This window comes from Phragmites australis, chromosome 16 (assembly GCF_958298935.1).
Source record: "Phragmites australis chromosome 16, lpPhrAust1.1, whole genome shotgun sequence".
Lineage (NCBI taxonomy): Eukaryota > Viridiplantae > Streptophyta > Magnoliopsida > Poales > Poaceae > Phragmites > Phragmites australis.
The window spans coordinates 18,639,696-18,662,459 of record NC_084936.1 but is presented as its reverse complement, the minus strand read 5'-3'; the positions used below and the strand labels follow the sequence as shown (position 1 = coordinate 18,662,459).

General features: G+C 44.8%; 2 protein-coding genes across 2 annotated transcripts; both read right to left on the bottom strand.

Moving 5' to 3' along the window:
• Positions 1–208: 208 nt before the first annotated feature.
• LOC133896187 (uncharacterized) lies at positions 209–4,187 on the bottom strand. The gene is made up of 3 exons (XM_062336738.1): positions 3,658–4,187; positions 1,431–2,370; positions 209–1,008 (listed from the first exon to the last, which is right to left on the bottom strand). The coding sequence occupies exons 2-3, from the start codon at positions 2,348–2,350 to the stop codon at positions 519–521; spliced, it is 1,410 nt and encodes a 469-aa protein (XP_062192722.1). The 5' UTR covers positions 2,351–2,370; positions 3,658–4,187; the 3' UTR covers positions 209–518.
• A 10,424-nt stretch (positions 4,188–14,611) lies between these two features.
• On the bottom strand, positions 14,612–18,420 carry LOC133895723 (histone-lysine N-methyltransferase, H3 lysine-9 specific SUVH6-like). The gene has a single exon (XM_062336219.1). The coding sequence runs from the start codon at positions 18,205–18,207 to the stop codon at positions 14,854–14,856; it is 3,354 nt and encodes a 1,117-aa protein (XP_062192203.1). The 5' UTR covers positions 18,208–18,420; the 3' UTR covers positions 14,612–14,853.
• Between the last annotated feature and the right edge of the window lie 4,344 nt (positions 18,421–22,764).

Here is a 22,764-nt window from a genome sequence, read left to right as displayed (position 1 = left end):
AATTTGAAAAGGGAGCATCCTCACGCCATTCTCCTTTGTCAAGGTTTTGTATTCCCATTTAGGTCAGAATTTTTTGGATTTGGCTCCTGGGTTTAATGCAATTTGCATGCGCGAGGGAGATCTTCCTGAACTCTTTGAGCAGGAGCTTTGGTTTAACAAGATGGTACTCTGTGATGAACTTCGGCAGTTAGGTAAAAATGCACATCTAGCTCAAGTAATGATATTTCACTGATTTCCCCAATCATTCACACATTGCTGAACCCGACATATGGCACAGTTTCAACACTGATCCATATGTACAATATTCTGAGATACGAACTCCACACATATTTACTAAAAAAAAACACTCCATGTGCAGTATGGACATTCATGCCTTTGAACCAGCATGGCTTCCAAATCAACAGCTTGTAGGATCTAACAATTTGACCATTTGTAAGACCTGGAGCTTCCATCTAAGGATCATACATAGCAAAATTCATGCCTAGCTAGCTAGCCTCAGAGGAGAATCACCAATAACTTTACAACCTTGGCAGCAGCCACCCAAGAGTCCAGCCAAGAAGAAACCCAGCACCAGCAAGACCTAAACCGACAGCAAATAAGATGGCATCAAAGAACCCACCTCCCTTCTTCTGCCTCCTACCTTTCCTTCTTGTCCAAACTTTCTGCTCTTGACCCAGCGTAGGCTTCTCCTTCAGAGTCATCCATGGAAGTTCAGGTATCACGGTTGTGATCTGATGCTCTTTGTGCTTGAGCTGGAGGCCCATATTCTCCAGTTGAAATATTTTCAGGCACTGATTGCATGCAAAGAGGTCTGAGGCCTGTCGGAGCAACAAATTGATTACATCGTCTTTCTCATTGTGCGCTTTCTTGGCAGCCATCTCAGCTTCCCTAGCACGGGTTTGTGAATGACAAAGAGCCTCCAAAATCCGATCCCGCTCTGATACATTCTGGAGCGTTTGTTTGCTTTCCGATCCAGTATTGCTACTGTTAGGAAAGTCTTGTGCACCACTGCATGACAATGAGATGAAATGAACATATGAATAGGATACTAGGCGGAACTAGGAAAAATGGAAGACATCTGAAGTCTTCAAGGGCCGAACAAGGAAGTACAATAGATGTATGTGAAGCTGTGTAGCTTCTTATTGACAATGGAATGAAAATTTACCTAAGCACTGAACAAAAATAGAAACTTAACAAGTATAACATTTGTTTCTTTCTAAAGGAGAAGTGAAACTGCATTAGATTACATACCCCCATTAGATCTAAAAGTAGGGTGCTTGTTTATGATTCTGCATGCTAATGCCAGCTGTAACATGCAAGTGGTGAATCCTCTAAACCTCAGAAATCAACTTGGAAAATTAAAACAGATATGGTTCGGAAATTACAACTGATGGCATCAGGGTAATGTTGTGAAGCTGAAGAATACACACCTATATGTATAGTTCCTTTCATGCTGTTGCCAAACTCTATTATTAGACAAACTCAGATCTGTGCTTTCTGAGCTATAGCTCAAGTTGATATGCTCACATTGTCCAGGAACAGGATGTGAAACCCTTCCTGCAGGAGATGATGGCCCCTCAGAATGACATATATTTTCTTGACTGTGTGATTCTGTCCCGTGATGAACACGTACTGTCTGGGTAGGTCTTGGCAGATCACAATTCTCAATGTGCTGTACTGCTCTTTCTGCAACTAGTGAAGCCAGCTCGTTCTCATCAGTGATCTGCCACCATGGCCGAATCTTTTCAACTTCTTTCCAAGGTGCATCCATATCAAAATTAGCTTTCTGTTGGTTTTTCAAAGGTGGTGAATCAGAACTTTTGAAATCCAGGAGTTCTTTATCCTCATACAAAGTCCCTCTGCTCTTCAGAGGTACCTGTGAATAGCCACCAATGGTTCTCAACTCTTCTAAGCCTGTCTCTGAAGAATACTTCATGAAAGATGCTGAAACCATCCATGGAGGCTCAAAAACATCTTCACTCTTCTCAACATTGGTGCCAATTGTTTCACATAGTAATGGCTCCTCATGTTTAGGCTTAGGTGCTAAATCCTCCACTATCTTCTCATGAGCCTCACTAACAAGATCCTTCTGGACCCCAAAATTTGGCTGTAACTGAAGCCACCATCTGATATCTGGTGGCAGATTAGAATTCATTGGACTCCAGCTCAAATGCATGAAATTGGAGATAGGGCGGCCTTCAGAAGTTACACAATTTCCACTGCTTGTACCATGTTGTTGTTCAGATGATGATGGACAGCAGGCTAATTTTGGGGCTCTCTTTCTGTCCTCCTGAACCAGACAACGGTTTGCAGCACGTTGCCAAGCAGCCCTTGCTTCAGCAGCAGCCATTGCTTTCACCGATTACAAAACTGTCCATTACGAAACATTTGTCGTCAACATTAGCACATGCCCACCAAAGTCCAAAAGAGAACAAGAAGTTGGATCAAGGCTCATCTCTAAACTTTTCTGAAAGGAAGGCCTATCTCCAATTGCAACCACATGATTCATGCAATGCATAAATTATCATACTGATGAATAATGAAGTTAAAGCATGTTAAGTTGACTGTATATATCCCTTCTATTGTCCATATGATGAAGGCTTTTGGTTTAAAGAATCAATTGTGACTTCGAAATGGGAAATTTATTATTACTTTATATGTCTAGTATGTTAGCCTTAAAAAAAGACACAGACATAAAGTTAACAGGAATCAATGGAAGGTAAACAGTACATGAATATTAAGCACCGTAACTAAGGATACAAATAACCCAGAATGCAATCAGATAGATATGTAAGAATCTTATTGTTTCTGTCTTCCTGACAATGCTCTAGGCAGCGGGAGCCTAAAAGGCTGCCTAACTGAAATACTGAACTGAGTCAGCTTATTAGGAATTAGGATAGTTTATGCACAACGAAGACCAAAAGCATATCAACTGAACCGGCTGGCTATCGGAATTACATAGTTCTTGCCTCCCATTTCTTTTGCCCAGATGCAATATCATTGCCTCATTGGGTATCTAGACACTAAACAGTGGGTCCTTTCCGAGATAGGGAAATGGTTCTTGCCACTTGCATTATTTCCAAATTTGAGTTAATAGTGAATACGTTGGCGCTGCAACTTCGTTGAAACCTTTGGTTAATCCGGGAAGGAACTTTGCCAGACTCACAGTTACATTACAGATTCCTTCACTAGTTCCAGGTAGGAGTACTGAACAAACAGACCCAGCTATTAACCTGTTTCCAGATGGGTCATTTTGGTTTCGGAAATATGAACGCTGAACTCTGTAATTCATCTGGAAATTCCACAAAAACTGAACCCACCGAACTAACGCTAACCCTGCTAAACTACTCAACCAAAACACCCGAAAAGAAAGAAAAAAGGATCTTGCGGCTCTACAGCAAAAGCAGCAAGATGACGGGCATTACAAAGCCGTACAAGTCCAACCAACAGAAATGAATGCCAGACACTTGGATCTGCGCCCAGGAAAAAGGTCACAACATAACCAACGCCCAACCCCGCGACCAAGAACCAAGCTTGCGGTTCTTGCAACGCCCACCACTCTAAAAGCCCTGACCTGACTACACAGATCAGTAACAAGCAACTGCACGGATCAACTCCACGGGAGAGGTTATCGGAGGAGAAGAGACGCGCGCGCACCTGGATCCGCAGATCTCCAGTGGAAGCAGACGATCCGAACAGCGCGGCCGACAGGGAGGAGAAGTCCGTACGAAGGAGACGGCAGCGGCTCGTCGTCGGCTTCCTGATGGCCGCGGCGGCGTAATCCATCGGCTTTGTTATAGGGTGGGGGCAAGAAACGAAAACAATGGATGAGTGAATCGGGATTGTCCCACAGGAATGGAGGAAACGACGGTTGATGGCGGATTATGACGTGTAAAGCTGTACGGAAAGGAGATTAAAACGGAAGCACGACGCAATCGTTTCTCGCCCACGGATAATGTCGTTTCTCCTTCGCTTTATACTGTTCTACTGTTCTCTCGGAATTCACCGCAGGGCGTCCGGAGCATCGTCGATTAACAATGACTTTTGACTTCCCGCGCAGGGTCTCCATTTCCTATCGGAAATTTTGGATGCAATTGATTTCAGAATGGGACGGCGAGTCCAAGGGATGTGCTAATTTATCACCATTTTATTTCTCATAAGCACATATCTAATATGACTATAAGATGGCAGATGACCATACGAGCACCGACGCTGCTATTCAGCGTGGGCAAGCATGTCTCCTTGCAAATCATCCGACAGCTTTCCACTCTTTCTTTTTTTGAAAAATTTCTCCCTATTTTTTCTTTTTTGAAAAAACTTACACGAGAAAAAGTTGACTAAAAAAGTTTTGAGAAAAAAAATTTGCACGAGAAAGTTTTGCTCCAAAATTTTTGAAAAAAAGTTTAACTTTAAAGTTTTTAGAAAAAATTTATGCGGTCATTCGCTCGTTCATATGCATATGCATATGAGGAGTCGATCCATCAAGCTTGTAAGGAATTTGGAAAGTTTCCACACAGTCGCGTTCGCCACTAGCTATCGACATTTCTAGAACGTGTTGTCCTGTTAGCTACGCTTATAATGTCTTCTCCCTACAGAAAAAAAACTAAGGCAATTTTGGATAAGACCCAGCTTAAAACATAAGATTTTTTTTAGAATGGCACCGTTTCGTGTGAAATTTATGCGAGATTCTTGTTCCCAACAGGGTGTTAGACCAAGGCCAAGGGAGTCCTTTCACGGGTAGATTCTCGTCGTGAAGGGATTCCTGTTCCCTTCAGCGTTCTCAACGGTTTTCCTTCACAGTTCCCTTCACGACGAGATTCCCAGGATCATTCTCTTCAGAACAGGATTCTCTCTCCGTTCTCTTCGCGATTCCCCTCGAAGGGAAGCTGTTGGAGATGAGAGGAAATAAAGGGAATAGGAACGGAGAAAAGAATCAGAAAGAAAACGAAATAAAAGGAATATGATTGGGGATAGTCTTAGGGCCTGAGCGAGCGTCTTAGCAGTAGCCCTACCGTTTCAACTTACAAATGTAGTACTGCACTACTACTACTCACCCGTGAAAGACTTATGCTAGGTGTACTACAAGTCTAGAAGACAGGGAAACAAATACGCAAATTGGATGAGCTTAGTTTTTACACGTTCTGTATGTTCCCCCTAGTGTAGCTCGAGTTCTATATGAAAACCGAGCGCAGCCCAGGTGGGAGTTTTTTAAAAAAATATTTAAATAAATAGACTCTTAATGGTAAGATTTGTAGAAATAGACGTCTATCGTCCTCTGAAAGGATTGTAACTTTTTCAGAGTGTGGTAAGGATACTACGGTAGCACATCCACCTCTTATCGCCTTCTCAGAGAGCAGATAGGGACCTTCCTACGCCCGCCACCCTTACCGCCCTTTGAAAGGACGGTTAGCCCCTTATCACTCTCTCAAGGACGGTTAGGGGCCGCCCCCGTCCCCATCCACCACTTTAAGATGCATGTATTTCAGACATCGTTTCAAGCAAACATAACAATGGTCAAATTTCACAAAATTTGATTATCATACATGCAAAGGACATATTTGTTTGAATGGAGGCCTAACTTCTAATATTAAGCATTTCTATGATTAATAATATAGTGGGAGATTTATTTGGCCATCATTGTGACTCAAACTTTGTGTTGTTTAACTAGGAAATATTCAGAGTGGTCTATTTGGTCACAATTGCAAATAAAAAATTGTGCAGCTTAAGTAGGACAATTCATAGCATAGCATGATAGGTATTTGACGTCAGTCTGCCTGGAGAGAAAGGTTACTTCACTAATTACCTTGGCTCCGGAAAATTGCCTGACAGAAGCTGTGGTAGATCCAGCAGATTCTTTAAACACTCAAATGTGGGTGTTAAACTTTATGTCCGTTCACACGAGCATCATTTTGACTTTCCTCTTTTACATCTTTTCATGCATGCATGACATACACGGCGTGTTCACACTCTTCCCGCCTGTTCACACGAGCATATCTTTGACTTCCCTCTTTTATATCTTTCCATGCATACATGAATGCATGCACGACGTGTTCACACTCTTTTGCGTGATAGCTTGAGTGCTATATATTTGTAAGTTGTAACCCTAAATATTCAATAAAAAAGATCGTGTGATTCATTCCACTATCAATGTATCAGATAAGTTCACTTTTGCGACATTGCTTTCGCCCCTCTAAACATTCACCGACGACATTCATTCGCCGGTCCTCTTCCCCTTCTCGTTGCTCTCCTGCACGAGACGTCCACTTTACACTCCGTCGTGCTCTCTCCTAGAGGTCCAGCCCAGTCCTGGCCTTCTCGGTATAATTCATGGACCAGAAGCATCCATATGTGGCCCGGTCCAGTGCCGCCCTCCGCTGGTCTGCTTGGGCCCTGCCCGTGAGGCCAAGTTGGGCCGTATCCGCCCACCGGACAACAGCAGGCTTTCTTCACCGGCTTTCCCCAACAGTCGGTGTCGTTCCCATGCCCTCTTCAGCAACAATCAGTCGGGCCTATGGTGCATGCCTCCAACACTAGCGCCTATGGCTTCTGGGACCAACATGAGCTCGTCAACTCATTTAGCACCATGACCATCACCCCACCTCTAAGCAGTGCATTGTACATGAATTCGGGAGCATCCGCGCACATATCTTCCACCAACGGTAATCTTCAAGTTTTCTCCCTACCCACCCCCTCTACTTCAACCAACATCATTGTTGGCAACGGGTCTCTCCTTCCCATCACGTCTGTTGGTTCTACTTCTTTTTCTACGTCTCAATGTCCTCTTCATTTACGACATGTTCTTGTATCTCCGCATATTATTAAAAATCTCATTTCTGTCCATCAATTCACTACCACCAACAATTATTCTATTGAATTTAACCCCTATGGCCTCTCTGTGAAGGATCTACAAACCAAGAACGTGATCATCAGGTGCAATAGCTCGGGCCAGCTCTAACCCCTGTTTGCATCGTCATCTCCTTTGCTCGTACTCCTTCCTCTACTGTCTGGCATCGGTGTTTGGATCATCTTAGTCATGAGGCCCTCTGCAAGTTCATTCCCGTTGCAGGCATCTCATGTACTAAATCAGAATCCTTTTGTCATGCATGTCAACTTGGTCGCCATATGCGTCTTCCATTTCCTAGCTCCAACTCTAGAGCCGTCTGGAATTTTAATTTAATACATTGTGATCTTTGGACTTCTTTTATTGCCAGTATCTTCGGTTATAAGTATTACTTAGTCATTCTTGACGATTGCTCTCATTTTCTTTGGACGTTTCCTTTGCAATTAAAATCTGACACTCTCTACTTTGTCGCATTTTTTCTCCTATGTCTCTATGGAATTTGGCTGCACCATTAAGAGTGTCTAATGTGACAACAGCCGGGAATTCGATAACTCCTCCGCTCGTTCCTTCTTCCTCACTAATGGTGTCCAACTGCGTCTCTCATGCCCTTACACCTCCCCACAAAATGGTAAGGCTGAGCGCATCATTCGTTCTATCAACAATATTGTCCACTCCCTTCTCTTTCAAGCTAGCACGCCTCCCTCCTATTGGGTAGAAGCACTAAACACCACTACCTATCTCATCAATAGCCACCCCACAAAGACACTCCATTTTTCTACACCCTACTTCGCTTTACATGGTGTCCATCCCAAATACTCTCATTTACGTGTCTTCAGGTGCAAGTGTTACCCCAACCGCTCCGCCACTACTCCCCACAAACTATCACCTCGGTCCACCCTCTGCGTTTTTCTTGGCTATCCCTTGGATCACAAAGGATACATATGTCTCGACCTTTCTTCTAATCGCATCATCATCTTACATCACGTCATGTTTGATGAGTTATCTTTTCCCTTCTCTGAGGTGTCTTCCCCACCTTTATCCGATTTTGATTTCTTGATCGGGCTCAACGCTATTTTTCCTCCCTTCTATACTAACCGTGCAGGTACATTCGGAGGTCCCTCCCACTGTGCTACTACCCCTGCTGGTTTCCCACCACAGGCTGCTACCAGCAACACCGACGCTACACCAGGGGGCGCTTCTACTACTGTATCAGGCGAGGCGGGCCTTTCTCCTGCTGTCCCTGCCAGCAGGTCACGGCCTGGCCGCCCACTTGGTTCCCCCCCTGGCTGGCCAAACTCACATTGCTCCAGCACATCCAGTGGACGCTTGCGCCAGCCCAGCTCGGGTTGGGCCGATCGCTGCCACGCCCTAGGATGTCAGCCCAGCTAGTGGCACTGATCCATCCCTGGTGCAAGTGTTACCCCAACCTCTCCGCTACTACTCCCCATAAACTATCACCTCGGTCCACCCTCTGCGTTTTTCTCGGCTATCCCTTGGATCAAGAAGGATACATATGTCTCGACCTTTCTTCCAATCGCATCATCATCTTACATCACGTCGTATTTGATGAGTCATCTTTTCCCTTCTTTAAGGTGTCTTCCCCACCTTTATCCGATTTTGATTTCTTGATCGGGCTCAACACTATTTTTCCTCCCTTCTATACTAACCGTGCAGGTACACTCGGAGGTCCCTCCCACGGTGCTACTGCCCCTGCTGGTTTCCCACCACAGGCTGCTACCAGCAACACCGGCGCTACACCAGGGGGCGCTTCTACTACTGTATCAGGCGAGGCGGGCCTTTCTCTTGCTATCCCTGCCAGCAGGTCACGGCCTGGCCGCCCACTTGGTTTCCCCCCTAGCTGACCAAACTCACATTGCTCCAGCACATCCAGTGGACGCTTGCGCCAGCCCAGCTCGGGTTGGGCCGATCGCTGCCACGCCCTAGGATGTCAGCCTAGCTAGTGGTGTTGATCCATCCTTGGTGCTTGTGTTGAACGAGCTACAGGTGCCCGCACCTTCTCAGGCGATTGTGCCTATTTCCCATCAGGCGCCAAGTCCTACGGCCCCTCTTTCTGGTTCAGCTGCCCCCTGACTCGGGTTGCTACCAGTCGAACCGGCAAGGAAGTTGCTATCTCCATTCCACCGGTGGCCAACTAGCACCAGATGGTCACTCGCGGCAAGACCGGGTTTCGTTTCCTGGTTAATCGCATGAACCTTCATGCCTCCACCCTCTCACCGATTCCTAAAACATATCGTGGCTCTCTGTCGGATCCTAATTGGCGCGCTGCTATGACTGAAGATTTTGAGGTTCTCCAGCCAAACAACACTTGGGATCTCATTCCTCGACCTCCAAGCGCAAACATTGTCACCGGCAAATGGGTCTTTCATCACAAGTTTCGGCCGGATGGTTCTCTTGATCGCTACAAGGCTCGTTAGGTTCTTCGTGGTTTCACCCAACATCCTGGCATTGACTTTGATGAAACTTCTAGTCCTGTCGTCAAGCCCGCTACTGTCCGCACAGTTCTGACATTGGCTCTCTCCCGTGCCTGGCCAATTCATCAGCTCGACATGAAGAATGCCTTCCTATATGGAACACTTTCTGAGACAGTCTACTGTGCACAACCCTATCGTTTTGTTGACCCTGCTCGGCCTGATGATGTGTGTCGATTGAACAAATCACTCTATGGACTCAAGCAGGCACCTCGAGCATGGTATAGTCAATTTGCCTCCCACCTCCTGTCTCTTTGTTTTGTGGAGGCCAAGTCTGACACATCCTTATTCATTTTTCAGTGTGGTTCGGATACTATCTGCCTGCTCCTATATGTCGACGATATTGTCTTGACAGCTTTATCTCTGAGTCTTCTTCGTCACACTACTGAGGCTCTTTAGTAGGAATTTGCGATGAAGGATCTCAGACCTCTTCATCATTTTTTGGGATTATAGTTAATCATTGTGATGGTGCTCTTTTTCTCTCACAGCGACAGTATATGTCACGACCCAAATTCTTAATCACGCGATTAAACATAATCATACTTTTGAAGCATTATGTTTAATTTTTGCGTAATTATAATTCGGAATGTTAATGCATTCATATGAAATCATTTGGATGAGAGAAAAAAATACGGGAGAGAAAAGAATTGATTTCGCAGCGAAAAAAGACTCATTTCTCTAACACGTGGGCCCCACACCTCACCCACTCTCCAACCACTAAAGTGGCAACCCCCACCTGCCCACTCTCTCTCCTCCTCACTCTCCCTCAGTCCCACCGTGCAGCAGGAGCTGCTGCTCCTCCTCTCCCCTTCCCACTCAAGAGCTCTCACTCCCTCTCTCCTTTCCTTCTCAAATCCGAGCTCTAGAGAAGGATTGAAGGTATGCATGTGGTACCATTGCATTCTAGAGCTCATATGCTACTCATCCATCTAATTCATTTTCGTTTTCTCGAAAGATTCGAGCCGGTTTTGATGTCTTTTGGTGTTCATGGTTGAAGCACAAGAAACACCGGAGTTCTTCGATTTTCCTCCATTTCCTCCACTTCCCGGCGGTCACTCAACTCCACAAGCATCTTAAGTAAGTCTCTTAGGCTTCACATGGCAAGAATTCGTGGTTTGATTGGTCGATTTTGAGTTTTAGCAAAGTTCATGAGTTTTTGAGGTTTTGGACCAAAATGAGGATTTAGATAAAATTTGATTTAGGAATTGAGGTGCTAGGTGGTTAATTGAGTTCTAGACTATCTAAACTCTCCCAAACATATCCCCCTTTGGAGTGGAAAAGGTCGCAAATTGATTTGGCAAAGTTTCCCCTCAAATGGGAGCAGTTCTAGAAAGTCTGGAACCTCCGGAAAATTGTCCGGATGTTTCGCAGTCCGGAACCTTCGCAGAAAAGTGTGGATAGTCCGCAAAGTGCAGAGGTTTCACATAAAAGTGCGGAGGATCCGCACTTACTATTCATTAGGCGCATTGAGGCTTGTAAAATTCATAATTTATTCATCCGAACTCCAAACGATGTGAGACCAGTTGTGTTAGCTTCGTATGAGTGTGAACTACGTGTTAAAAGTGTTGGAACTACAGAAAATATTTTTGAGAATTAATGAGTTAATTAAATGTGTTTTGGCTTATTTAGCTCACGGTTAGTAGTTGCTATGTCCTAAAATTATGAAATCACTTTTGTTAGCCTTGCATTAACATGCTCTACACATTAAAAATACTATGAGCCATGAAATGAGTGTATGAATTCCATTGGTTATGAAATACGCGCTAAGGTTTAATGAGTCATTGAAATGGTTTCAATCTTTAACATCACATAATTAATTGGATCTGAACCCCTTATATAGTGTATAACCATGTTTAGGTAAAGTGTGTCTAGTATTCAAATTGAATCGATCAACGAATCGACGAAAACACATTTCTTGTCAATGTTCGGAGTGTTCGGACAAAGTCCAGGGGGTCCGCATATGTCCGGAGTATCCGGAGAATTCTCCGGATAGTCTGGAGTTTGCTTGAGTTGCGTGAATGTTCGGATGTTCCGCAGAATTTTGCGGATAGTCCGCATATGTCTGGAGGTTCCGGAGATTTCTCCGGAGGTTCCGCACTTTCAGTAACTTTTCAAATGGGTTTGAGTCCCAATTTTGTTCTAATTCGCATGTTTGCACTTTTAACATATTTTGCGCATCATATGGCATGCATTGTTGTATTTCATCCATACTCATGGCTTTGCACGCGTTATTCTTTTTAGAGAACGTCGAGTCGGTTTTCTAGGAGAGCGAAGGAGATTTTGGGTAGCCACCTGAACAACAAGGCAAGCAACTAAGCATATTGATCCCTCTTGTATAATTGGATAAGTCTAAAATTGATAAACTATGCTTAGGTATGTATGCATGTTTAGTGAGTCAGTGTCGGGTACCAATGGGTAGAACCTGTGCCGATTGCATTCCTCTACCTTGAATACTTGTGTGTTTATATTCCTTATAGCATTGAGGTGTTGTCAATGTATAGGCATGAGTTCGACTTATATGATTAGCCATGCTTAGGTTATTCGGTAGAAGTCGAACGACGGCTCGTTCCGTTGTTCACGAGCATAGGACCTTCTTATGGTTACGCACACTTGTTGAGGTTGGGATGGTTGTATGAGTGGTGAGTATGAGACGAGATGTGGGCGGTTCTAGGATGGTATTTTGTCCTGCCCGGATGTGGAGTTCCCTTGGGTAGGCTGGTAGAGGAAGACTGGACACCGTAGACCGCTTGCATCGTTTAAGGCCGATCATCGGGGTAGTTGGCTTTAGCACTTACCTTACCACATACCGATCTAATCGTAAGGCGAACCGAATACCTTCACAGCTATGGCTTTGTGGGTGTGAACATCGACGGTGTGAGCGGGCGGGCTTGTAAGCGGTATTAGTTTGCTCCGGGAGTAGTTCTAGTACCACCGCGTCGAGCGATGCATGCCCCACACGGTTGGGACTGGTTGGGAAATGTTGTCACGAGTACCCCCTTGTATGCACTTTGGCCGGTGGCATAAGCCGTATGGTCCTCGTATCGTGTGGGTCCAGGAGTACCCCCTTGCAGGGTGTATAAACAGTTCGAACTGCCGCGCTCTCGGTCATGAGCATGCTATTGTTTCATTTGCATCCGGTCGTAGAGTTTCGAGTATGGTTTGTGGTTTGGTATGTGGGAGATGATGATGTGGTACTTGTTACTTATTGATATACATGTTGTTACAGTTACATGTTTCAGTTGTTAGGTGCAGGGTAGTTTTCATATGCTTGGTAAAGTTTCAGTCGCTCACACATATATCTAGGATGCTTAGTGCATATGTTTTACTTAACCTGTGGTTCATCCTTGCTAATGATCAATGCATAATCCTTAGAGTCGAGCTATGTATATGTGCTCTATATGGTTTAAGTCTTGCGAGTACCTTCGTACTCATGCCTGCGCTTTCAGGTACTCCTGTCGTTGAGGAAGAAGCGGTGTTTGGCTACTTTGTGCCTGCCGATCAGGGTGGCGGGCAGGAGTAGCACACTCTACTCCGAAACTCAGTGTTTTGGTATGGAGCATAAGGGCATGTGGCTCCATATCCTTTTATTGTATAGATTTTAGTCTTCCGCTACTTAGTTCTTTTGCTGGTTAAGAGTTGAGCAGGTTTTAGTCTCCTCCTAGCTCTCTTTTGCTGTAAATTGTGATAACTTGTTGCATGCTTAATATTTGTAATATAAATGTTTATTCCTTGCTCTTTATTAAGCTATGTTGTGATGCACTATGTTGGAGGCATGTGTTCCGATCCTAGGGCACAAAACACGTGCCAGGACTGCCGGAATGGTATTCGGGTTAATCATCGAGGTTAGATTATGAATAATGATTCGCTTGATGATTAATTTGAATACTGTTTGGATGGGTCCTCACAGTATATCCTAGATATCTTGGAGCGGGCAGGGATGTCAGCATGTAAGCCCTGTAGCACCCCAGTCGACACACATGCCAAGCTCTTCGGTGATGGTACTCCCGTGGATGACCCGACTCACTACCGTAGTCTGGTAGGTACTCTGTAATATTTGACATTTACTCGTTCAAATATCGCTTATGCTGTACAACAGGTCTACTTATTCATGCACGCCCCTCGTGAGCCTCATCTTAATTTGGTGAAATGCATTCTGAGATACCTCCGGGGGACTCTTGATTATGGTCTTGCTCTTCACCGCACCTCCACCACTGTTTTGACTATCTACACTGATGCTGATTGGGTTGGTTGCCCTGACACTCGGAAGTCCACCTCTGTCTATGCGGTCTTTCTCGGAGACAATCTTATCCCTTGGTCATCCAAACGGCATAATACAGTATCCCGGTCCAACGCTGAGGCTGAGTACCGCGCTGTCGCCAATGGTATTATGGAGGCCCATTGGCTGCGCCAGTTGCTCATGGAGCTCCACAGTCCACTTTAGCGTGCCACTGTTGTTTATTGTGACAATGTCAGCGCGATCTATCTCTCCAACAACCCGATCTAGCATCAGCGTACCAAGCATGTGGAGATTGACCTGCACTTTGTTCGCGAACGCATTAGCCTCGGTGACGTCCGTGTTATGCATGTCCCGACGTCCTCTCAGTACGCCGACATCTTCACCAAAAGACTGCCCACTTCGGTCTTCCAAGAGTTTCACTCCAGTCTCAACGTTCGGCAAGCTCCCGTCTCAACTGCGGGGGAGTGTTAGACTTCTTGCCGGTTCACACGAGCATCTTTTTGACTTCCTTCTTTTACATCTTACCATACATTTATGAATATATGCACGGCGTGTTCACACTCTTCCTGCCCCCGTTCACACGAGTATATCTTTGGCTTCGCTCTTTTATATCTTCCTATCCATACATGAATGCATACACGACGTGTTTATATTCTTTTGCATGATAGTTTAAGTGCTATATATTTATAAATTATAACCTAAATATTCAATAAAAAAATCGTGTGATTCATTCCAATGATTTAGTGGCCAGCCTCATCAAGAGATCCAAAGAACTATCTCCCAGATTCTAAATCTACAGCACAAATCTTGACCCATCTGTTTTTAATCCTGCTTCATTGTTAGCATAAATAAGATAAAATGAATTCACTACTGATAAGAACAAAAAGTTTGATCATGTCAGGCAGATGTCCCTCTGAACTGCAATCCTCCACAGCTACATGGGAATATTCACAGATCTCACGCCAATTTCGTTCAATTCCATGCACGTTATACCATAGAACAATGATCCGAGAAGGATTTATACTACCACAGTAGACACCGTAGTTTGCCATTGAATATCATCCGAGACTGTACAAGTACATTAAGATGAAAATGCACTACATTGTGAAGTAGCACGACAACAGGCTGAACATAACTGCTACCTTTTTATACCAGGAGTAGCATCTCATGTTATCTACATGTCATCAACTAAGACTAATGGCAAATGAAAATACAGGTCAACAACATTCCAAAGGTATTCTTTTTTTCAAAAGAAAACTACTAAACTACTATCAACCAACCATGCCTTAGTAGAGCCTCCCACAGCATTGTGGAGAACCACAATGACAGCATTTGAATTTTATTCTGCCATTCGCATCGTGGACATGATCTATTTTATAATTATAGTCATAAGTCAGCTCCTGTAACGGTGGAATAGTCTCCGCAGCAAAAAACATAATATGGGGCATGCTTTTGTCATCATGGTCCCAAAGAACATTCTGTGCATAAAGATTAGGTGAACAGCTGTGATTGATGAATCTTCCAACGTTTCCATACTCAGTTGCATCTATTGTAAATCCAACATCATCCATGGTCTGAGAGCTATGGCCAGAAGAGTTCAAACCTGAAACTGTTGGTAGCAACCCTTTGCAAAGATTCTTATCGTCGTAGTTATGACCTATATCAAACAAGTAATCGCTGTTCCTTCTCTGGTCAGCTTCCTTGCCATGCAGCAGCTCACCAAGATACTCACATATGAAACTGCCAGAAGATATGGACCTTAGGGATCTTACACCCCAACCTGTCTTGGTTGTCCTGAATACTTCCAGTGGTATTTTCATACCATGCTGACTGACCCTATTGTGGCATGAAGGAGGACATTTACAAGATGGACCACACTCAAATATGAGGGGCTTTTCATTGACAATTGCACCATTGAAGTTAAATGGGATTTCTCCTCCATTCTTCACAACACATGCGCAGCAAGCAGAATCTGAGCACCCATTGGCACAGTCACAACCCTGAGGACGTATTCTTGTGGGCCAGAATGAAGATTTGGTTCTAGTGATGTATATAAAAGGTGCTGGTCGCACATCATCAACTGTATTGATGACACAGATGGGAGCTCCCTCCTTCCCTTGAGATATATCAGCTATGCAGAGGCCTGGACGCATTTTGGACTTCCTCATCCCTTTAGCTATGTGCAGAGGAAGTTCTGGTTGTCCAGGAATCCTTTGTAACCTGTACTTAAACAACTTTGAACCTGGTTGACCTTCTATCCAGCAATCCACCACATGATACAACCCATCATATGTGAACGTTGAGATTTGTTTAGCCCTCGAATGACTGCCTCCATCTCTATTCTGACCTTTAAAGCCATGAATCACCCTGACCGGAGTCTTTGTTTTGATGCAATTCTTCAAGGCAAGGTTCCCACGCTCAAGCTTTTGATCCTCGTCATCCTTCTTACCAGCAGGCTTTCCCCCAGAACCGGTGTATATTAATTCACCTGAGCAAGACAATTCATCAGGATAACCTCCAGAACAAACAATGCTTATTGAAATAAGCATGCCATTTCTATCTTTGGTGGTGTCAATGCCTCCCTGGTACACACGGTGTAGACCAACAATGGCAAGCTGAACTCTATATAGAAATTCATCACCAACTTCAACTCCAGGAACTTTTCCAACAATAGGACCAGGTTTGGTAAAGCCCGGTAATTTCCTGATCGCTCTATCAGCTTCAAGATCAATTCTCTTAATCTTCAATGAGTGCTGCTCCACAGCTTGGACTAGAGCCCTGCATATAAACTCAAACCTCCTGCACATCATCTTGAATTTGCTCCTAGCATCCGCATTCTGGACTCCATATTGCCTTTGGCACCTCATAGAAGTAAGACCTGAGGAACTGTTGAGGTACAGCTCAAGCTTTCCTTCATGAACAGCTAGTGCCTTCAAAATGTCATCATCTTCCAGGTTGGAAGAAACCTTATGATCCAGTTTCTCCTTGCTACCCAATGCAGAGGCAATCTTCATCTGAAGATGAGCTGGAGCTTTTACCTTCACCTTCTTCCTGGGACCAAAGGAGCCCCTAATTGTGCCAACCTCCTTTCCCTGTGTCATGGGGCACTTGTCTGCAGACATGAGAGCTTGCACAGCAAGATCTTTAGAAAATTCATCGGTGTCCTCAATCTCATTTGCGGTCACACGGGTTCCATGTTCAGTCTCCTTCTCCTTGTCCTTGGAAAAGGGTCTACGCCAAGTGTCCAGTGCAGATTTCTGAATCACTTTGGTAGGCTTGACTACTTTTCGAGGTGTAAACATGGCCTTACTTCTCATCATAGTACCTTCGCCAGACAATCCTGCTGCAACATCAGAAGATGCCCCGTCCATCCTAGCACTTTCAGACACTCTCTTACCCCTCAAATGTTCTTTCGCAGGACCCTCAGCCAAAGATTCAGCAACAAAGTTGCAGGAACTCCCACTAGATTTGTTCATCACTTTGACATCTTTTGCAACCATCCATGATGGTCTCTTCTCCCCACACTGCCTTGCTGAAGCATCCAGATCATTAATTGCACGAACAGAAGCCCCATATCTACAAGCTGCGGACTCATGCAGAACAACATTGGTAGAAATTTGAGATTCTCGATACTCTTCAACCGCAGGGTGCACCTCGGGAGCAATCTCTCCCTCCTCCAATTCTTCGTCCTGTACCGCTCCAACAATAGCACCATCGCATTGAGCAACCACGATGTCGTCCGCATAACTACTGCCATCTGTAGCCACCACCTCCTCCAACACAACGAGACCACCATCAGGATGCCCAGATTCCAACCACAAACGCTCTTCGCTACTGCCTCCGCCGGCGAGTAGAGATGCTGCAACCCTCCCGCAGCCAGGCGGGAAGCAGCGGTTGGCAGAAACCATCCTCGGCTTTGCTCGCAAACGTGCGGCTGGCACCAACTCTTTCCTCCCCAATTCACCACTCCCTGCTCCCTTTCCCCTGTCCTCAACCAACACACCGGCAACCCCTTGTGAACCAGTATGAAACAAAGAATCTGCAGCAGCCCCAGCATTGCAGCCCACAGCCTCTGATGATTTCGCTCCCAACAGCACGCCGTCCTTGCTGCCCGCGACAGGAGTAGGAGCAGCCAGCTTCTCCAATGAACCAGAACCACCGTCGGCGCGTGCAACACGGAACCGCGAACCGTCGCCGAGCGTAGTAGCGGCCGCTTCCCTCCCGCAGCTGGGCAGGAATAGGCGCCTCGCCGACACCGCCCTCCGCTTGGGCGGCGGGTACGCGCGCGGCGCCGCCAGCCACCTCTTGGTCCCCACTTCGCCGCTGCCTCCCCTATCCTCCCGCGCCGTCGCAACCACCAAAGCGGCGAACCGCTCCGCACCGTCGCCGATCAAACCGCCCGCCGCATTCCCTCCCGCCGCTCCCGCGCCCACCGCCACGCCACCCTCCGCCTTCCCCACGCCGCTGCCGCCCGCGCCTCGACCATGGGCGGCGTGAAGGGGAGGAATAGGAGGGTGAGGAGGAAGGCCGCGGCGGTTGCCGCCGCCGCGCTGGGGGTGCCACGCGCGCACGGTGGAGTTCACCGCCCCCGGCGTCCTCCGCTGCCCCGCAGCGTCGAGCCTCGCTGCGTAGAAGTCCATTCCCACCCCCGATCACCTGGGGCACAAGTCCACAACCAAATTAGCTACTCCGTTTACGAAACACCAGCGCACAAACCAAACAGACGCGGGAGACGCACGAGATGAGGCGTCGAGCGGCGGGAGCGCACGCGCGGACCCACCTCTCGGTCGGCGACCACCGGCGGCGACGGCGAGGAGTTGGAGGAGGCGGTTGGTGTTTTGGGGGCGAGGCGACGTGTGCGCGAATGCTGAAGAGCGAGGGCCAGCGGATGGGGCCGGGGGGTCCGGTGGTACTCGAACAAGGCGGGCTCGGTGGCACGTGGCGCCTCAAGGACAGCGGTCAAGACTCGGGTTCGGTCCGTGACTCATGAGCAATACGAATTACCGCTCCCTCCGTTAAAGAACACAAAACTTATTTATTTAAATTAAATTAAATTTTATATTTTTTTTATTAATAATTAGTTAAATTATAAATATGTTTGATGTATAAAAATTATATCTATATTTATATTTTAAAATACTTTCACACTATATTAGTATTATAGTTATAAACTATATATTTTACGATAAAACAGTGATTAAAGTCTAATTTTAAAAATTGAGCTAAAACAAAATACATTTAGTATTCTTGAAGGGAGGGAGTAATTACGTTCAACATGTAATGTAATTTTTCTCTCTTTTTGCTATTGGTGAGAAACTGATGTTACCTAATTACCTCTAGCATGAATTACCGATGCGGTGATTAGGGTAGTTTTTTTAAATAATATTATTTTATTAAAAAATTGTAAAAATAATAGACAAATTTAAAAAATTATAAAAATAGGTACATGTCGGCACGTGAAATACCAACAAGGTATCTGTCTGTACTTCGAATACTGACAGCTTACGTAGCGTTGGGTCCGGAGACCTATCGGCATACGAAATATCGACATGTCATGAGCCCAGCTAAACAGGGTGCCACATAGGCTTGTATGAAGCGTATTTGCCTTTTGACATATTGAATCCCGACAGGTGATGCGTTATGGTCTGTCGGCACTCAGAATACCGACAGGTGACACGTTATGGCCTGTCGGAACTCGGTATTCCGCATACCGACAAGCATCACGTTAGGTGTGTCGGCACGTGGCCGTGCATAGTGGGCGGTGATGAGTGGCGACGGCGAGCGTCGATGATGAGCGGGCAGCGCATGGAGGCGGGAGGCGCGCGGCGGCAGCCAACGGGCAACAAGCAGAAATTAGGGTCGATGGCACGTGGACGGCGATCGGTATGTTTTTTTCTTTTTTTTAAATAGTTAGAATTAGTTAGAAATTTAGAGTAGTTAGAAAGTAGATGTAGTTAGAAAAATTAGGAGTAGTTAGAAAAATATAATAAATTAGAGTAGGTAGAAAAACGGTAGGTGATTTAGGAAAAATAGTAGAAAATAGTTACAAATTAGGAATAGTTAGAAAAATTAGAGTACTTATGAAAAATGTAAAAAAATAGTTAGAGAATTTTAGAGAAATGTTGAGTAGAGTAGATAATTTAGAAAAATAAGGATATGAAATATAGAATAGAGTAGGTATGATTTAGAAATTAATTAAAGGTAGAAAATATAGTATAGTTAGTTAGGAAATGTAGAATAGTTAGAAAATTTCAAATATTTTGGTAATGTAGAGTTAAATAGGTTATTTAATATGATTTGGAAATTGGATATTATTAGATGTACATATTTTTTTGTTAATGTAGGAATTTTACATTTCAATTGTTGTGGATTTTCGTAGAATTGTATTTAGAATGGAAGGCGGGAAATGTGATTCATTTAAAATTTAGAGAAGAAAAATTTAAATACGTGTAGAATAGATAATGTAGCATAGAGCATACGTAGTTAGGAATTTCGCAATAGTTAGACAATCTAGACTAGTTTAAAGTTGAATTATAAATATGTAGTACAAATATTTTATAGATATAGGATATTTAGAATACAAATGGAGTAATTTTTTTACAGTAATACATTTAGAATGGTATAGTGTGAAGAGTATGTTAGCAGTGATATTTGATGGTTACGTAGAATACAAGTGATGAGGTTGAATAGATTTTGTGGTCATAACTGTTGTATGTTGATTATAATTATTTATCTAACGAAGTATAGTATGTTTGTTAAATCAGGTATGTTGACCATAGTGTGGTTCAGAGTTTTTTTATTGCCCTGGATGTGTCATGCATTGTGACAATAGGGTGGATCTCAGTAACTTTCAGTATGTGGACACATAATTACATAGTCTAAGAGAGATTTGGCGGCCCCAAGTGTTAGGTTGGCTATATAATCTGTTGCAACTTAGTCTAACACATCAGCGGTTGAAAATGAAGGCTCTGATTCCTAGACGTCAAGAAACCGACTGGCAGTGAGAGCTCTTGGAGGTTACATGTTTGAGGCAATGGCAGCAATTTGTATCACTGCGGTTGAGATAGGAGTTTTCCCACTTAAGACAGACCCAGCACTATAGAAGTTGTTGGTGAAAATGTTGTCCATGAGGAGGTGCATGAGAGTGTGGTTTTAGAGGTACCTCTGCACACTAGTACACCGGTTGAGCTACAGACTGCAAGAGAAGAATGTAACGATGGGGAAGAAAATCAGGCCGCGATGCGTACTGATCAGGGAGAGTGGGACGAGGCACTAGTGGACCAGATGGAGGTAGATAACGACGAGTTTCCGCACATTTGTGGACTCAGGTGCAGGTATCTCGGAAGAATGGATGAATTTTGCTTTGTAGAAGTTGACGGTGAACGGTAGACACGAATTGGCATGGGAGTATGATTCCATTGTGGTGACCAAAGACCACATGTTTCGTGACAAGGTCCATCTACAACATGCAGTAAATAGATGATGTTTCTTGGAGGCGAGGGAGTTCAAGATGGTAATATCTAATCCTCTAACATACGACGCAAAATGTTTAGTTGAAGGTTGCACTTGACGAGTTCATGGATTCTTGCCGAGGTGTGACATAGTATGGTTAGCATCTATTGTTGAGCCATGTACTTGAAACTTAAGCCGACCTGTACGCGCACATAGAAATATGAGCTCTGATTATGTTGCAAATTTGATGCACCCAGAGATTTTGAAGAAGACTAGTATGTCTCCCTTTGGAGTTATGCATGGTATCAACATCAAATTTGGGTACAAGAATTCATATGACACGGCATGGAGAGCAAAACATAAGGTGTTAGAGATGAGGTTTGGCACATATAAGTACTCATACCACAACTTACCTTCATTGCTAGAGGTTATTCAGGGCAGGAACCCAAGCACGTGCATTGCTACTCATGATTTTATCAATTAGGATGGAGATCGAGACCTTTAGCGGGTGTTCTAGTCGTTCGACTGTATGAACGAGGCATTCCGACGTTGTCAGCCGATGATGTGTGTGGACGGGACATTCCACATAGGCAAATACAGGGTGTAGATACTCACAGCTATCGGGATTAATGGTGAGAACTAGGTTGTGCCTTTGGCTTTTGCATTTGTCAAACTAGGTTAAGAGAGATGTTGTTGGTAACAGGCGTAATGTGTGTGTACTCCACAAACCTCATGCAGGCTTGTTGAACGTTATCAACACATTGCAAAGTGGTGTGGGTGAGGTATTGCCATGGCAAGATTTGCATAGCCGTTGGTGCATACAGCATCTCAGAGCAAACTTCTACAAACAATTCAAAAACAAGAGGTTATGGATCTATTTAAGAAGCCATGCAAACATAATCAAAGGAGGAGGTTTAATGCACTATGGGAAGAGCTGGATAAACTAAGTTTTGAAGAAGACAGTTGTACTAAGGGAGGAGGAACCCGAGGGCCTTGAGGCTTTACCACTTGAGCCACAGAGTGTGACCAAGAGAAAGAAGGGTGGAAGGAGGGTTAAGTGTTTCTCCGACTGGATTAGACACAAACCACTGGAGAAATAGACACTCATTGCGGATACTGATGATTCACGTTATGGAATTATGACAACTAACCTCGCCGAGGTTTACAATTGGATAATGAAAGGGAATAGGTCACTGCCATTAGTGGCAATTGTGGAGGGAGTCACTCGTGGAACATAGCGGTATCTTCAAGAGCGTTACAGCAAGGCCACGCTGCATATGCGCAACCCGTAAAGGGTGTACACGGAGAAGAGAACGTGTTACATGGAAAAGACGAACGGGAAGGACCAGTCACACAAAGTTCATATTGTTGTCAATTGTCAGCACGTCTTCGAGGTGATGTTGCGTGACAAGGGTGGACTAGGTATCAGAAAGCAGGAAATTACAATGGAATGCAGGTTGTGGCCAGCGGACAATAAGTGCAAGTGCACTTGCAACAAACCATCACTGATGCATTTGCCTTGCTCTCATATGCTAGCTTGTTGTGCGAAGGCAGCATTGAGTCGGAGTATTTCATGTCACTATACTACCACAAGAAAGCTGTAGAAAGTACTTGGTATGATGAGTTGCATGGGTGGCAGGGGGTGCAGGACTTCATGAAGCCGCCTAAAGATGGTCTATATTGGATTCCAGATCCAAACAGTAAGGTTGACACAAAGGGGCAATCCAAGACTCGGCATATCAGGA

Coding starts and splice junctions, on each gene's coding strand:
- LOC133896187 (XM_062336738.1), bottom strand. CDS start 2,350: ATGGCTGCTGCTGAAGCAAGGGCTGCTTGGCAACGTGCTGCAAACCGT. Junction 1,009..1,430: donor GAAAGGAACTATACATATAG/GTGTGTATTCTT, acceptor ATTGTCATGCAG/TGGTGCACAAGACTTTCCTA.
- LOC133895723 (XM_062336219.1), bottom strand. CDS start 18,207: ATGGACTTCTACGCAGCGAGGCTCGACGCTGCGGGGCAGCGGAGGACG.